This window comes from Pleurodeles waltl, chromosome 3_1 (genome assembly GCF_031143425.1).
Source record: "Pleurodeles waltl isolate 20211129_DDA chromosome 3_1, aPleWal1.hap1.20221129, whole genome shotgun sequence".
Classification (NCBI taxonomy): domain Eukaryota; kingdom Metazoa; phylum Chordata; class Amphibia; order Caudata; family Salamandridae; genus Pleurodeles; species Pleurodeles waltl.
In genome coordinates this window covers 372405074-372421658 of record NC_090440.1, presented here as the reverse complement: position 1 = coordinate 372421658, position 16585 = coordinate 372405074, and the positions used below count along the sequence as shown (strand labels likewise).

The following is a 16585-nucleotide window of genomic DNA, read 5'->3' as shown; positions in this document are numbered from 1 at the left end:
TGAAACCTGATCGGGATGGGTCTAGCAGATTGCTTCTCTCCAGGTGTTTGGTGCTTTGAAGGTTGATGGCTTTCTCCAGGACTGTGGTGGGGAAAGGGAGCAGGAATACAGGGCAGTAGTTTTGCAACTTGCTGGGGTCTGTTTCCAGGCTTCTGGGTAAGTGGCTGTGGTGATCGAGGTATCGATGATGGTGGTGAGCTGGTGGCTGATCTCGTCTCTTCTGCAGTGGAAAATTCTGTGGGGGCACGGGTCAGTGGGTGCCCCCATGTGGATGGAGCTCATGATGTTGGCAGTGGTCGGTGTGCTGAGCTGTTCCCAAGCTGTGAGCAGGTGGTTGGCAGTGGCTGTGGATGGGAAGATGGGGGGCTCCATCGGTTGGGGAGGGGGACAAAGTTTTTGTAGATGGTTTCTCTTGTTGTGGAAGTGGTTGGCGAGGGTTTTGCAGAGTTCCTGTGAGGGGGTGGAGTTTTTGACAGCTGGCGGGCAGGCAAACTCACGGACAAAGTTGAAGAGTTCTTTAGTCCGGTCGCTGCTGGGTTCGATCCTGTGGGTTAGTGCAATTTTTTTTTGCAGTTTTGATCTGATGGTTTAGGGCTCATTTGAAGGTAGATCGGTCGGTGAGGTTCTTACTGGTGTGCCATCTTCTCTCTAGTTGTTTGCATTTGTGTTTTGCCCCCTGAGATCGGGGTGTACCAGCTGGCTTGCTTGTTGTTTTTGTGGTTCTTGGCTTTCTTGATGCTGGAGGTGAATATCGGGTCCAACGGGGGTCCTGCTTTGTGTATGGGGTCGGTAACCAGCTGATTGAGGTTTAGTTGGCTTCAGTGGTGCTGTTGAGGTAAAAACTGAGATCTCATAGGAAAATGTAGTGTTTGGATTCAATGGCGAGCGGTTCTCGGACCCGGTGGTCTAAGAGGGTGCCTTTGATTTTGGTGTTGTCATCGAGATGGAGTTGGAACTTCATGTGTTCCATGGTCATCGAGGTTATGTCATTGGTGATGGTGCAGGTGATCGATTTCTTGTGTATGATCACAAGGCCTACTCCGTGTCCGTTGGTGCAGTTGCAATGTTTAATTTTGTAGCCAGGGGCGTAGCTGTGGTGATGTCTGGGGCAGAGGGGGGGGTAAGCCAGGTTTCTTTGATGAAACTAATGTTAGGGGGAGAGAGTGGAGATGATTCCCCAGACTTCAGTTGCATGTTTTCACAAAACCTCGTGTTTACGCTAAATAGCTTTGTGAAACGTCACAGCCTGTGCTTTTTTTATCCCTGAGTCCCAGATTCTTTGTGATTCGATCAACAACGTTTTGAGAATAAAATAAACGTGATATACAAAGATTTTCCAGTATGCTTACAGCTTTCCGAATTGACACTGGATTTGAAACAATCTCATCCAGCTGCCAAAGCTTCTTTTGAAGCTTTTGAGCTCTGCCCTATTGAATAAGTGCAGAAATGGTTGGCTTTGGTGAAATCGGGTTCCCCCGCTAGACCCATACCCTCCCAGAATCACATCCAGTTTAGCACAGTGCTTGGCACCTTCAGTAAAGGCTCTGTTTAATCTGTGATTAAACTCTGCTACATCACAAGCAGATTGGAAGAGTAGACAAATAAAACCCCTTCTCAAAAAGCCCTCCGGTAACCCAGAGGAATTAAACTATAGACTAGTTTCGCTCTTACCTCTGCTTGGTAAAATCTTAGAAAGCCATATTAATAAACAATTATTTTTCTTGGCTGCCATAATGGCGGAGCAACACCAGACACACCATGATTACTTTATTCAGTTTGATTATATATAACAAAACACTGTCTGTGTGTTACTTGTGTAACTCAATTTCATTGGTCTTACTGAAGCCTCTGTGAGATATAGTACGGGCCAATGTGAACCTCTTACAGTGGATTTGTAATCACTGTATATGATTACCTTTGTTCACAGGGCCACTGTCTACTGAGTTGTTGCCACACCCCAATGGTGGATGCCATTGTGGTTATAATGGGATTGTTTTTTGCTATGTCTTTATTGAATGGGATACGCTGGGTATCTTATTATCTGATGTGGTTGGGGAGTTTGGGGTTCCATGGTGTTAGAAATGGGGTCTTTGGTTGGCAGTCAGGCTACCCCTGTCCAAGCAAGGACCCTCGCTCTAGTCAGGATAAAGGAGAATCACCCTCAGCTAACCCCCGCTCACCCTCTTGGTACCTTGGCACAAGCAGGCAGGCTTAACTTCAGAAGTAAGGTGTAAAGTATTTGTACCAACACACACAGTAATTCAGTGAAAACACTACTAAATGACACAAGTTTGGAAAAATTGAGAATAGCTATCTAAACAAAACAAGACAAAAATCCAATATACACAAGTCAAGTTACGAACTTTCAAAGAATAAGAGTTAAAACAGTGGGAACGTTGTTAGCGTACAAAAGTACCTGGGTAGCATCAAAATAACATCGCACAGGCGAGTTTGCATTGAAAAAGGCCAGTGAAGCATTGATTTCTCACGCACAAGCGAGATGGTGCATCGTTCCTCCTCTGCTCAGCGTATGTCGTTTCTTCTCTCCCGCAAGAGAGCGATGCGTCAATCTGGACAGGCACCTCGGGTCCGGGCAGGCTTTGTGTTGTTTCTCCGCGCCTAGTAATGTTGCGCTGAAAATCCGGTTGCACGGTATCACAAAACCACGCTGCGTGGGGTTTGCGTCGTTATCAGCCTCCATTAGATGGTGTTTCACGTTGTTTCTCCAGCAGTGATGCAGGTGGAGCGTTGATTACAGCCGCAAAGCCGGTGGCGCGTCGTTCATCAGCCGCGTAACGGAAGGTGCGTTGAAAATTTCCCCTCACAGCGATCTATGCGTGAATTTTCAGTCTTTGTCTGCCAGCTTCACCTTTCAAGGGCCCAGGAACTGGATAGAGCACCACTTGGCAGGGCAGGAGTCTCAGCAGAGTCCAGGTCCTGGCAGGGGAAGTCTTTGATAGCCCTGAGACTTCAACAGGAGGCAAGCTCAGTTCAAGCCCTTGGAGATACTTCACAAGCAGGAATGCACAACAAAGTCCAGTCTTTGTCCCTTTCACAGGCAGAAGCACCAACTGCAGGATAGCTGCGCAGTCACAGGAAGGGCAGCACTTCTCTTCAGCTCTTCTCCTTGGCAGAGGTTCCTCTCGATTCCAGAAGTGATCTACTTTTCAGCAGTTTTGGATGTTCTTCTTATACCCCTTTCTGCCTTTGAAGTAAGCTTACTTCAAAGGAAAGTCTCTCGTTTGTGAAATCCTGCCTTGCCGAGGACAGGTCCCAGACACACACCAGGCGGTCGGAGACTGCATTGTGTGAGGGCAAGCACAGCCTTTTCAGGTGTGAGTGACCACTCCTCCTCTCCCTCCTAGTACAGATGGCTCATCAGGATATGCAGGCTAGACCCCAGCCCCTTTTGTGACACTGTCTAGAGAGAGGTGCAAACAGCCCAACTGTCAAACTAACCCAGACAGGGAATTCACAAACAGACAGAGTCTCAGAATGGTTTAAGCAAGAAAATGCATACTTTTAGAAAGTGGCATTTTGAAACACACAATCTCAAAACTAACCTCCCTAAAAGATGTATTTTTAAATTGTGAATTCAGGGCACCCAAACTCCACATATGTATCTGCTCCCAAAGGGAATCTACGCTTTAAGCATACTTAAAGGCAGTCCCCATGTTAACCTATAAAGAGAGATAGGCCTTGCAACACTGAAAAACGAATTTGGAAGGATTTCACTGTCAGGACATATAAAACACATTAGTGTATGCCCTACATTGAACATACACTGCACCCTGCTCATCGAGCTACCTAGGGCCTACCTTAGGGGTGTCTTACATGTAAGAAAAGGGAAGGTTTAGGCCTGGCATGTGGGTACATTTGCCAAGTCGAATTGGCAGTTAGAACTGCACTCACAGACACTGCAGTAGCAGGTCTGAGCCATGTTTACAGAGCTACTAATATGGGTGGCACAACCTGTGCTACAGGCACACTAGCAGCATTTGATTTTCAGGCCCTGGGCACCTCTAGTGCACTGTACTAGGGACTTACTAGTAAATCAAATATGCCAATTATGGGAAGCCAATTACATATACATTTTTACATAGGAGTACTTGCACTTTAGCACTGGATAGCAGTGGTAAACTGCCCAGAGTAACAAAAACAGAGTCCAGCACACATCAACAACCTGGGAAACAGAGGCAAAAAGTTAGGGGAGACCTCGCCAAGGATGCCAAGTCTAACATGTTTTGATTCAGTGGATGCTCTGTTTTTTCTTTATACATTCCTGATATGTCACGTCACGAGTGCTATGCTACGCTACTGGCTGCGCATTTATAACATGTCACTTGTCCATCAGATATCCACCCTACAAATATCAACAGACTACTTGGTCTCACATTCATATCCTGGAACATACAGGGAATTAACAACCCACAGAAAGGGAAGCAGTTGTTATCCAATCTGAATAGACAAAACATAGCTTTCCTCCAGGATACCCATATAGTCCCCAGCAGTGGCATCCCCTTCAGCAGGACCTAGGAAGGTACATCGCTTCTTCTCAAGTTACAACTCTCACTCACTTGGCACATGCATTCTTATACATAGGCATATTCCCTTTATGCCATTTCGATTTAGAGGGCTGGTTTGTTCTCGTGCAGGGCATACTAGCTGACAAACCTCTGCTGTTATTGAACAACTATGCCCCTAACATGGACAACTCTGCCTTTTTTCATGAAAGAGCTACCCACCTTGAATGGATAGATGCTGATCATGTGATAATCGGGGATGACTTTAAAATGCCTCAATGTTTGCAGTCTGACTCCACCAGCTCTCACCCCAGCGATAAACCCCAAGCTTGAGCTGTGCTTCGGCACATTATAGATACCTATACATTGCAGGATGGGTGGCATTCCAGACATCTAAATAACCCAGGCTTCACGTTTTACTCTGCTCTGCACGCTACCTGGATAAGATTGGATTACTGGTTCCTCTCAGCTAACGTTTACCTCAGGGTTGCGGACACCGCTTTCTTACCCCGGATGCATGGGACCATAGTCCAGTCCTCCTTAAGTTACAGATCCCCTCTGGATGCGGAACGGAACACACCTGGAGGTTTCATGAAGGAGCTCTGTGCGACCAGGTGTTCGTGGAGAAATACTCAATTCAATTTAATTCCGGAACAGTAGATACACAGGCAACCCTGTGGGAAGACTGTAAGGCTTGCATATGTGGAGTCTGTACCTCTAAATGTTTTGTCATTCTTTGAGACATCAGGGCACAGCTACATGGCACTGAAAGGCAACTGTTTGATATCGATGCTGCGACCCTTACGAATCGGGACCCCCGCTTACACCGTTGCTCTGAACTGCTCACAGAATACAGTGACCTTGCTGGTAGGGAACTAGTGTACCTAGGAAAGAATGCCCAGGCTCGTTGATATGGAGAGGGAAGCACCCAGGCCATACACTTGCCTGCCTATTGTACCTAACCAATTCAATAGCTACATCACAGAGCTGGAGATGGGTGGTGGGCAGTGATGGCGTCATGACGCAGCTCCTACAATAATATGAACATCTCTATGCATGATGTACGCATGATGACCCATCAGCGATTAATACATATCTAGATGAGGTGGCATTGGTATGACTCACAGAGGGGCAGTGAGAATTCCTAAGGGAACCAATCACACTTGATGAGGTGACAGCAGCCATTGACGCCATTGATGGCTCTAAGGTGTGGGGATTGGATGGCCTGAAGGGAGCCTTCTACAAGGCTTTCAAGCACCGACTGGATCCACATTTATTTGTGTTATATAATGAATCCTTACACAACAGCATTCTTCTGCCCACACTCTGCGAAGTGGTCCTTACCTTACTGTTGAAGCCCGGCAAAAACCCTCTTCATTGTGCCTCCTATTGCCCTCTCTCTTTTGAATCTAGATAATAAAATACTGGTTACAATTCTTGCTACAAGGCTAGCACTCCTGATGGAGCAAATTATTGCACCTGTACAGTCAGGTGTCATCCCCCATCGTTCAACTTCCCTGAATCTCTGCACTATCTTTGCAGTCCTTCACCTGATATCCCCAGAGATCCCAGCTGCCATGGCCCTACTGGACGACAAAAAGGCATTCAACTCCTTGGAGTGGCTGTTTTGAGAGCAGTCTTTAGCAGAATCTGCATCCCTTCCTCGTTTATATCACTAATCATGCTACTATATGCTGGCCCAGTGGCCCGCATTCGGATTAACAGTTCACTTACAGATAGCTTTACAATACTGTGCGGTACTCCTCTTTCTCCTCTTATTTATAATTGCAATGGACCCCCCGGGTCGTATCCTACATGACTTACATTCCCACAGAGGACTCCAAATTAGACACAGCCCTCTCCTACTTTATCTCCATGCGGAAGATGTCCTGTTTTTTCTCCATCATCATTCGGCCAACCTTGCACCACTCATACAGGCGATCGCTGTTTTGCTTCACTAATGACTGAGCTGAAACACTCATGCACTGTCAAAAATCTCTGGAATGCGCTTCTTAGTCCAAAGAAGACATTTATTATTTCACTACGCAAGGTTCCTAAAAGGAGATTAGCATGCTGAAAGCACACGTTCAAGAATGGTCACAGCAATGAAATGAAAGAATGTACAAATGATTCTCCACTGCAATATACATAGCAAATATCTGTATCTATATTATAATGCAAAGCAAATAATTAATTTAAAAATATGCATCACTGTGAGAAAACAGGGCTGATTGCAGAGGCCCCCTAACTTTTTGCCCCCATTTCCCACTTTTTGCTGGTGTTTTCCTGACTCTGATGGTGCCCTGGGTACTGCTAACCAGTCCCAGGGCCTGTGCTCTGTGTAAAATGGATATGCAAATTAGGCTAATTATAATTGGCTAAGTTAACCTACCTATAAGTCCCTAGTATATGGTAGGGCATGTAGGTTTAGGGACCACAGCATAGGTAGTGCGCCCATAGGTGCACTGCTGAGGTGCCCAGTGTCATTTTAAAGGCAGGCCTGCCTTGCTGGCTGCTTTTAAATTAAAGTTATATGCAAATTCGACTTTGGAATTAAAAGTAGTTCCAAAGTCTTAAACTACCTTATTTTTACATATAAGTCACCCCTAAGGTGTGCCCTAAGTGCCCCTAGGGCTGGGTGCCATGTAACTATAAGCAGGGACTTTATAAAATAGTTTTATAAGCCCTGGTGAGGTAAAAACAGCCAAATTCGTTTTTCCCTCATTATAGTAAATGGCCTTCATAGGCTAGAATGGGGAGACTTTATTTAAATTTTTTAAGTCTCCTTAAATGATGCATACCAATACTTTGGTATCAAATTAATTGTTGTAATAAATCCCACAACTTCCAGTTGTTGGATTTAATATAACTTGTTCAGGTAAAGAGTTTTAAACTTTACCTGAAAAGTTGCCAATTTCAGCCCTGCATTGTTTTTGCTGCTGTGCTTTGATTGGCCAGCCTCTAGCAGCTTGGCCAAGCTGCCTTGATGAGGTGTGAAGTGGCCTGGCTTCACACAAAGGAACGTGCCGGTGGGAAGGAATCTTGCCTCAGCAGATGGTGAGGCAGGAAGGGGGAGGGCTGCCAAACTGGTCTTCAAAGGCAGAGAAGGACATTTGGAGCAACCAGCAACACCCCCACATCCTGCAACCCCAGACAACTAGGTGCCCCCTTGTTTAGATTAGGAGAGGGCAGGAGAGGGGTGTGTTTATGATTTTTAGCCACACCAGTGGGTGGGCTCAGCCAGATGTAACCTCCAAAAATCAGTTTCAGCCATGATGGATTTTTAGAGAATGTTGTCTCCCGGGATTGATTTTTGCCACACTTCCCAGGAAGTGGTCATCACAGGGGGAAGGACCCTGCACCTGATTGGAGAACCAGGACCCCCCTGCTTTTCACCCAGGAGCAAGGATAAAACTGGCAGACCTGCACCCACACCTCAGTTCCCTACCACATCCAACAAGGAAGAACAACAGAAGAAGAAGGCCTGCCCTGCTGGACCCCTGGCCTGCACCTGGAACCTGCACTCGGAAGGACTGCACCAGCTGCACACTTGGGCTTCACCACAAGAAGGACTTTGCCTGGCTTCAACTGGTTCAAGGAGGGACTCCCTGTTTGCTACAGGTGAAAAATTGCTAACCAGAGTCCCCTGCACCAGCTCCTGAAGAAAGCGACCAGCTGACCACTGTCCAGTGGCCAAAAAGGAGTTTGCGCCAGTTGCATTCTGGGAGTTGTAGTCCGCACCCCCAAGGACATTCTCAGAACTTCTGGACCCTTGGGGTGAGCTGTGGACCTCAAAAGAACCTTAAAAGGACATCTGGAGAAGTTTGGACAACTTTTGGAAAAAATCTCCATAGAGGGACCGACCCGCCGCAGCAACTCTAGCCGGCTTGCCTCAACCGCGACCCGGACTGATTTCCTGGTTCGTCCCAGTAATGAAAATCGCAGAAAAAGAGACTAAGTCCGAAGGTAAAAAGTTGACCGGGACCTCCAAGCCAGCGTATCCGAGGAGGGCTCCATGGACGTCAGATCAAGATCCAGGTTTACCCCGGCTGAAGGATTTTCACCTCGAAAAAACGACTAAGTCCGAAGGTAAAAATCTCCACCGAGGATTCCAGCATCGCGTATCCGGAGAAGGGCTCCAGGAGGTCGGATTGGAATGGCAGGTTCGTCCCGCTGAAGAAAATCTTTGAAAAAAAGACTAAGTGTGAAGGTAAACTTTTAAACTAGACCTCCCACGGCCTGTAGCCGAGCAGGGCTCCATCGCGGTCGGCCTCAAACTTTGACTTTGCCCCGGTCGAGGTGCAACCAGATGACCCGATTGGCGCTTTTTGTTTCTAGGCGCAAAAAAAATATAATTCTTTAAAAATTCGTATCTCCGGTTCCCCTTATCCGATTTTATTCGTTTTGGTGTCATTTTAAAGATAAAAATATAATCTATTTTTATGAATTGGTTTTGGATTTTTAAACTGTTTCATGTGTTTTATTTAATTACTGTTTTGTGATATTTGAATGCTTTACACTCTGTCTCCTAAGTTAAGCCTTGACGCTCGTTGCCAAGCTACCAAGGGTTGAGCTGGGTTTAATTTACTAAGACCTAACTGGACCTTAGTGGAGGTTAGTGGCCTATTGCTAAGTGTAGGTACCTACCTGCCCTTACCAATAACTCATTTTCCAACAATCACCATGAGAAAAGGGCATCACTGCTTCATCTCCCTCTTATTCAGCATCAGATCGCCAGATCCCAGAATCGATTGAGGAGAGAGAGATCAATTATCCTCACGGGAAGGGTGGCACACCACAGCGTCCTGGATGTGCCTGAGATCTGCAAACACTCTCTGTCCCAGGTCCATCTGGTCTCGGCCTCTTATACTTTGAACAAACAAGAAAGGAAAAGTCTAGAACTTCCCTTTCCCTGCAGAACTTTATTTATTTAAAAAAATGCTGATTGCTTTAGGCCTGCTTTGAAAATAACACGTCAGGACATGGCCACAATTCCAAGGTGCCAATTCAAAACAAGTCCGTTCCCTGCCGTCTAAGTACATTCTTATCAGCCTACGCCCTTGGTGGGAAAAAACAGAATAAAAACATGTGCACGTTGTACAATGTGGAAAACTACTTGCAGCTTTTAACATAGCAGTGTCTAATGCTAAGATAAAGTCAATAGGCAAAATGAAGCTGGCGGTCACTAATGTGACAGTGTAGTGCCTAGGCTAAGTGCAACGTGGAGTCAGTGGTAAAAACTCACATCTCATTACAATCGCCCTCTATGGGAAGCTATCCAGATTACAAATCAACTAGTCTAAATCTAAGCTCTTTACATTGACTGAATCCACCCATTTAGTGTCGGCTGAGTTCCCCCTCCAATGGGTCACTGATGACTTCAAGTACCTTGGCATTCGTTTGCATAGGGATGGAGACAAATTACTGTAATACAATTAGGGGCCGGCATTGGCGGATCTCAAAATACAGGTGGTGCAGTGGATTCAACTATTATCCAAAGCGGGGCAAATAGCCATTATTAAGATGGTGGTGCTCTCCCGTTTTCTTTATCTTTTTTTTTTTTTTAAACATCCCTGTCCCCCCTCCTGCTCACTTTCTCCTGCGCATCAGACACAGTCATTTTCTGAGTTTAATATGGGCTGAGGGCCGCCCCCTGATTTGTTAGTGTACTCTACACTCCTATTTGGCCGTGGAGATTCAGGATGCCCGATTTTTACCTCTACTATTTAGTAGGTCAGTGCCAGTATGCATACCGATGGTACCACCTGTATCTTAAAACTGAGCGAGATCAGCTGGACGGGCTCCTTCATTCTCAACTCTTACCAAAAGGTATACCACTAGACCCTTGTGATATCCACACTGTTTCTACGACATGCTGGGCCTGACATAATCTGCAACAGGTGCTGGTTGAAAGACCCCTTTATTCCCCTGCTTTTCCCCTCCACAAAAACCCGTGGCTCCCTCTTACCCGCAAGGTGCTGGTGCAGCGTGTGCTCTATAGGCACAATCTATTCACAACTGGAGACCTCTTCCCAGATGGTCATGTCATACAAACCCCCGTGAATCTGGACGAGGGGGCATCTCCTATATGGGACTCTTTCTGTTTTGGAAACTACATAACAATCTTTGCTACCTCTTCCCTACCTACCCACTGGCCCCTGAGGAATTGCCACCTCTACCACATGTGATCATGGACACAGAGGGAGACTTATTGGTTTTCAAACTATATTTGTTATGTATAGCCATGAAACCTGAGACTAAAGCACAAGTTCGAGAGACTTGGGCAGAAGAATTGGGACTCCCCATCACAGAAAAAATCTGGAATTATTGTTGCACTCAGACACAGCACGTATCGTGCAACCACAGACAAACTGCTGCATTTTAAATTTCTTCATTACGGTTATTTACCTATGGCCATTGCTAAGTTCTACCCTGACTGCTCGGACCATTGTCCTAAGTGTAACATGCCAGGTGCAGACTTTGCACATTCGTCCTGGACATGTCCGGAACTCTCCTGATACTGGACATCTTCTATAGGCACATCTCCTCTATGCTACATACAGAATTGACTCCCAGCCCCTGCCAATCCTTACTAGGGTACACTAAAGACTTCCCACGGCCATTGCACTCTCTACTGTCCATGGCCTTTTTGCAAGAGAATGCGCTGCACTCGGGGAGCCACTTTGGCCCAACGCCCACTGACTGGCTTTAAAGCATGACCTTCTGAAATAGAGTTGGCGAGGACTACGCAACTCCTTCAGCCTGCCTTGGCTAGACATATGGCAGCCTTACTGTGACTATCTTTACACTCTAAACCAGGACTCTTCAGATTAGACTTGCATTTTTTTACCTTGTGTTAAGTAAAAGTGCTCCCACATATGTATTAGGTATTTATGGTGTGGATAGGTATACATTTACCTTTCGAAATTGGTAATTGCTACATACACTGCGTGGGCACTCTATGGTACAGAATTGCCTTGTGATGTGATACGTGACAGCCTATGTTTATTGAAAAAACTCTAATGAAATAAATATATATAAAAAAACTAGACACCAAGGGTAGTACAGGGTGGTGTGACTCTCATGGATCCCAAAACGTTTTCTTATCCACAATGCCCTGCAAACCCCACAATGCGACTAAAGATCACACATTTCCCTTGCATTTCTGTACAATATTCTTTGAGAAACAGAACTAAACCACAAATGTCTCACCACCCAACGTTACCCTCAGTCTCCCGATAAAAATGATACCCCACTTGTATGGGTGCCCAAAGCAGTGTCAGCCTCATAACATATTTTTTTTAATCTGCTCTTTTGAACCCACTTTGGTTTCCCCTCAATCTGGCCCTTCCCTGTTGCAGGCACACTTGGCCCACCCACACAAGTGAGATATGATTTTTACTTGGAGACCTGGAGAGAACACTGGGTGGTAGGAAGTTTGTGGCTCCTCCTCAGATTACATAACTTTCCATCACAGGAATGTGAGGAAAATGTGTTTTTAAGACAAACGTTGAGGTTTGCAAGGGATGCTGAATAACAAAACCTGGTGAGAGCCACACAAGTACCCCCATCCTGGATTCCCCAATGTGTCTAGTTGTAAAAAATGTACAGGCTTGCTAGGGTTCCTTAGGTGCCAGCTCAGCTAGTGCCCAAAACCCACAGTTAGGCACACTGCAAAAAAAGGTGTCAGTTTCCAGTGAAAAAATGTGATATGTACATGTTGCGTTTTGGGCTGTTTCCTGCCGCGGGCACTAGGCCTACCCACACAAGTGAGGAACCACTTTTATATGGAGACTTGGAGGACAGAGTAGTAGAACAGGTGTTATTAACAATTGTCTTTCTCTGCATTTGCACCTTCTAATGTAAGACGGTATGTAAGAAAAGTCATTTTGAGAAATGCCCTCTAATTCACATGCTAGTATGAGTACCCACAAATTCAGATATTTGTAAATAACCACTGCTTCTAAACTCCAGATCTTGCCCGTTTCGAAAATACACAGGTTTCCTTGATACCTTTTTTTCACTCTTTATATTTTACACAAGGAAAAACCATTCCAAGATTCAGCTCACTTATTTGCTCTGCGTACCTCAGGTTCTTGATGAAATTACAAGCCCTATATATCCCCACATCCAGAAGGGCCTAGTGGAGATACCAGTATATTGCTTTTGAAAATCTGTCATAGTTCGAAGTTACAGATGACAACTTAGACACCAATGGCTGTGTTTTTTTCAACTCAATTTCAATATTTTTTTTACATTTCAACTGTTTCTTTCTATAGGAAAATATTTAAGGTTATAAACAAATAAATGACCACTTGCTGAACTGGGAATTGTGTCTACATTTTTAGAAATGCAAAGCTTTTCCGGATCACACCCATTTCTACCACTAACTGTAAAGAGGTCGATAGCACAGAAAATAGAAAATGGGCTATGTTGCAGTAAAATGCCAAAACTGTGTTAAAAAATTTACTTTTCTGATTCAAGTCTGCCTGTTCCTGAAAGCTGGTAAGATGGTGATTTTAGCACTGCAACCCCTTCGTTGATGCCATTTGAAGGGAAAAAAAAAAAAATCAGATGCTTTCTTCTCCAGCTCTTTTTCACCCATTTTTCACAATACACCCTAACTTTAGTTATATTTTAGATAATTGCTCGGTTCCATTGAATCCACAAACCCTGGGTACCTTTAGACTACCCAGGATGTTGGGAATAAAAAGGACGTAAAGTTGGCGTGATACCTTAATTGGACAAAAAGTTATGGGGGCCTAAGCGTGAACTATTCCAAATGGCCAAAAAAGGCTTAGCATGGGGGTGGGCTAGCAGCGAAGGAGTTAAAACTATTACCCTGAGTATTGCTCTACAGTGTATTGAGCAATTCTGTTGATTAAAATGCACAGTGAAAAATATATCTGGCAGAGAGAAAGTGTTGTGTGGGTTACATCAATTATTATCTCTTAAGATCATAAAAACATAAGTTTTATAGAATCACAACAAGATGAAAGCAGTCTAAACAACTTTACAAAGACCATTATAAACTACTAAGCTGTGTCAACTATTCTGCATTCCATAGTTCATAAATTTGATTTAACGTGGCTGACATTTAAACCGTATATAAAAAGAGATTGTTTTGGGGGTGGGGGTGGAATCCAGCATTTGATGTGTTAATACACTGATACGAAAATTTAAACTTTACGAGCTTTCTCCTTCCGGACGAAACTAAAGATCTCTAGATTGCATTCCTCCTCTAGCATTCTACAAGTCTTGTTTTATAACTCACTCTACAAGCTATTTCTCATCCTTGCTTTCACTCTTTGGCACACATTTCCTATCGTCCATTCTCTTTATCTCCGTAACCAAGACTAATGAAAAACGATGAAGGTATGCTTAAGCTTCCAAAAATGGGTGCTCATGCCGACCAACTGCAACAATTATTGATTTCTTCCTATTCCAAAGAAGCTGCAGTTTTTCAATGTCTTGAACCTTGGTGCCAGAGAATACCTGAAACTTGAGATTCCTGTACTAACCAGTTTGAGTTAAGGGGAGTCGCAGTTGAAGGAAGGAATGAAAGGAAGACTCAGAGAGGCGAAAGGGGACTGACAGAAGCTACTCCTTCACTGAAGGACGACGTGACACAACTTAAGACATGCTCATATACTTTGATGTTCCATCTTCAGTAAATTTCTAGGCGTACCTAAAAAGGCATAGCACTCTACTGGGCATACTAAAGTAGGGACGAGGGAACATTTAGTACTGGGATGATTAATTGGTCGCACGTCTTTACTGTTTACATAACATTCTTTTAGGCCGTACTAACATAAATATATGAAATAATAATATACAGGGATACATGGCTTTCACTTACCTTTCCTGTCTTAACGTAAGAATTTCTAGTATCTATGTAATCAGATTTATTTTCATTTTTAGGCACTTCTGTTAATTCTTTTCCAATGACTTCTGCTTTCCGGTAGCCCATTATTGTTTCAAATGCAGGATTTACATACTGTGAGAAAATAAAATAAATGTTGCTTAGGGTTAAGTGTAGCATAAAATGTTTCAGATCCTACAAAATCAACAACCACATCGAGGTAGCTTCTTAAGAATGCAGCAGAATAACCACTGAACCAGGTGAAGAACTGTGATATATGCCATTTACGATTTCACACCATTTTCTATATTATTAGTTTAGGATAGTGTTACAGACTACAGTGAAGCCAAAGTTAAATTATGGAAAGCCATTTTTTTTTTTAGATAAAATCTCTCCCTATTCCAATGAAAGCCCCAGCTGAGCTCAGTTACTTTATAAACTTCTGAAACAGCATATTTAGAAGGGGCGGGGTGTTGGTGTGTGTGCAGGCATCATACACGTTAGTAGTGAAAAAGTGATCCTCCTGGCCTTTCCATATAGGCACCCAGGATCTAGGATAACATCCCTGCATCCATTAGGACTGCTCCAACGCTGCTTTAATTTAGGAAATAATTGAAGACTCTCCTCTTTAAAAGAGCATTACATGACTATGCATTAAACGCTTCAGGTACTTCTTGTTTAACTCGTTGACTTTATAGTTGCGTTGACACTATACAGTGCTCTGCCTTTTGGCTAAGATTACGCTATAGGATACTATATACATGCATACATGCATACATGATGCCTTTGGTAACCACCATAAACTAGAGGAAAAAGCCCTCTGTGTAATGAAACAGCAAAACAGGATCTCATATACTGAGCCATTCAAAAGTGGAGGGAAAATATAAGGACAATAAGTACTACAATGAGACTTCAGCTACAGAGTTCATGGCGGGAAGTCCTCCATCCGAGGACATAACTTCATGCTGATAGCTGAGGCACTACCGGGCAGGCGTTGGTCACACACGCATTCACTCATCTGACAACTATTGTTCTATGCGAGCAAGCGTACAGAAAGATGCTCCTATGCTGGAGCGAGCAAGCACCCTCCGACTCAAATACTGGTGTCTGCGTACCTCAAAGCATTTCAACTGGATTATATTCAGAGTATATGTAATTTTATTTCTGAAAAACTTACCCAGGGTATCACAGAAAGCTTGAGAGGCATTAGTCTGTTGCTTACTGAGGGATTAAATACACTCTTGAACATATTAAAATGCTCATTGGTGGAGTTCTTTGCTAGCCTAATTTTCAAAGTATAAGCAAATTTAGCCTAAAAAAATCACCAACTTGTATGTGGCTTGTAAGGAACTGTGCTTATCCTTCTCATTAGTGTCTAAATTGGTGTGCCACTTCCGCTCCTGCCTGGCATGAAGTGCTCTTTCTGCTGCATTAACAGGATTCTTGAAAAAATGTTTTGAGAACCAGTGATTTATCGAGATGTAAGCCTAACACCAATTTGGGGATAAAATGAGGATTTTGTTGTTAAATTGCATGTAGTGTTCCTTAATTGTAAAAGCTTGAATTTCCCTTACTCTTTTTGTAGAAATGCCAAAAGTAAAGCAACATTCCAAGAGAGGGATTTTATTTCTGCCTTGCGCATTGGTTCAAAGGGATTTTTCATAAGCTTGAAAACTACTGTATTAGAGTTGCCTTGGAGATGCTGGACTCCTCAACGGCAGAAAGGCCCTAAAAGACCGTTGAGGATGTTTTCTTTGAGTCTACTGGACCAGACAGATGGTTGATCTGCTGTCTTTCTAAAACAACAAATGGCAGCTAAATGGACTTTACCACATACATGGGGATGGCCTAAACGAGATAGGCCTAATAAATAAGACATAAATAAGGAATTAAAACATGTGAATCTATGAATGATTTATTAATGGAGAAGGTCACAAATACTATGATTTCAAAAATGAAATGGAGAATTAAGGCAGGTACTTATTCCAATTTTTTTTTTGCCTCTGAGATGCACACAGTTGCAAATGAAAGACCCTGACTCCAACTATATCATCCTACAGGCTCAGAGATATGGATACAAAAACATAAGAAGGAACAAAATAAGACTTCTTCATTTTATCATTGGTAACATAATTATCAATACAAGCTGTCTCAATATATGTAATGGATGTTATATGAATAATAGTATTAAGAAATGACT

General features: G+C 43.8%; 1 protein-coding gene across 3 annotated transcripts in view; it reads right to left on the bottom strand.

The window, feature by feature from the left end:
• Positions 1-16585, bottom strand: part of PDE8A (phosphodiesterase 8A) — a 2216737-nt gene that overhangs the window by 1113254 nt on the left and 1086898 nt on the right. For all 3 annotated transcript variants that reach the window (XM_069222557.1, XM_069222555.1, XM_069222556.1), the window contains exon 8: positions 14383-14520. In XM_069222557.1, coding sequence (XP_069078658.1) covers positions 14383-14520 — 138 coding nt within the window. The remainder of the gene's footprint in view (positions 1-14382; positions 14521-16585) is intronic.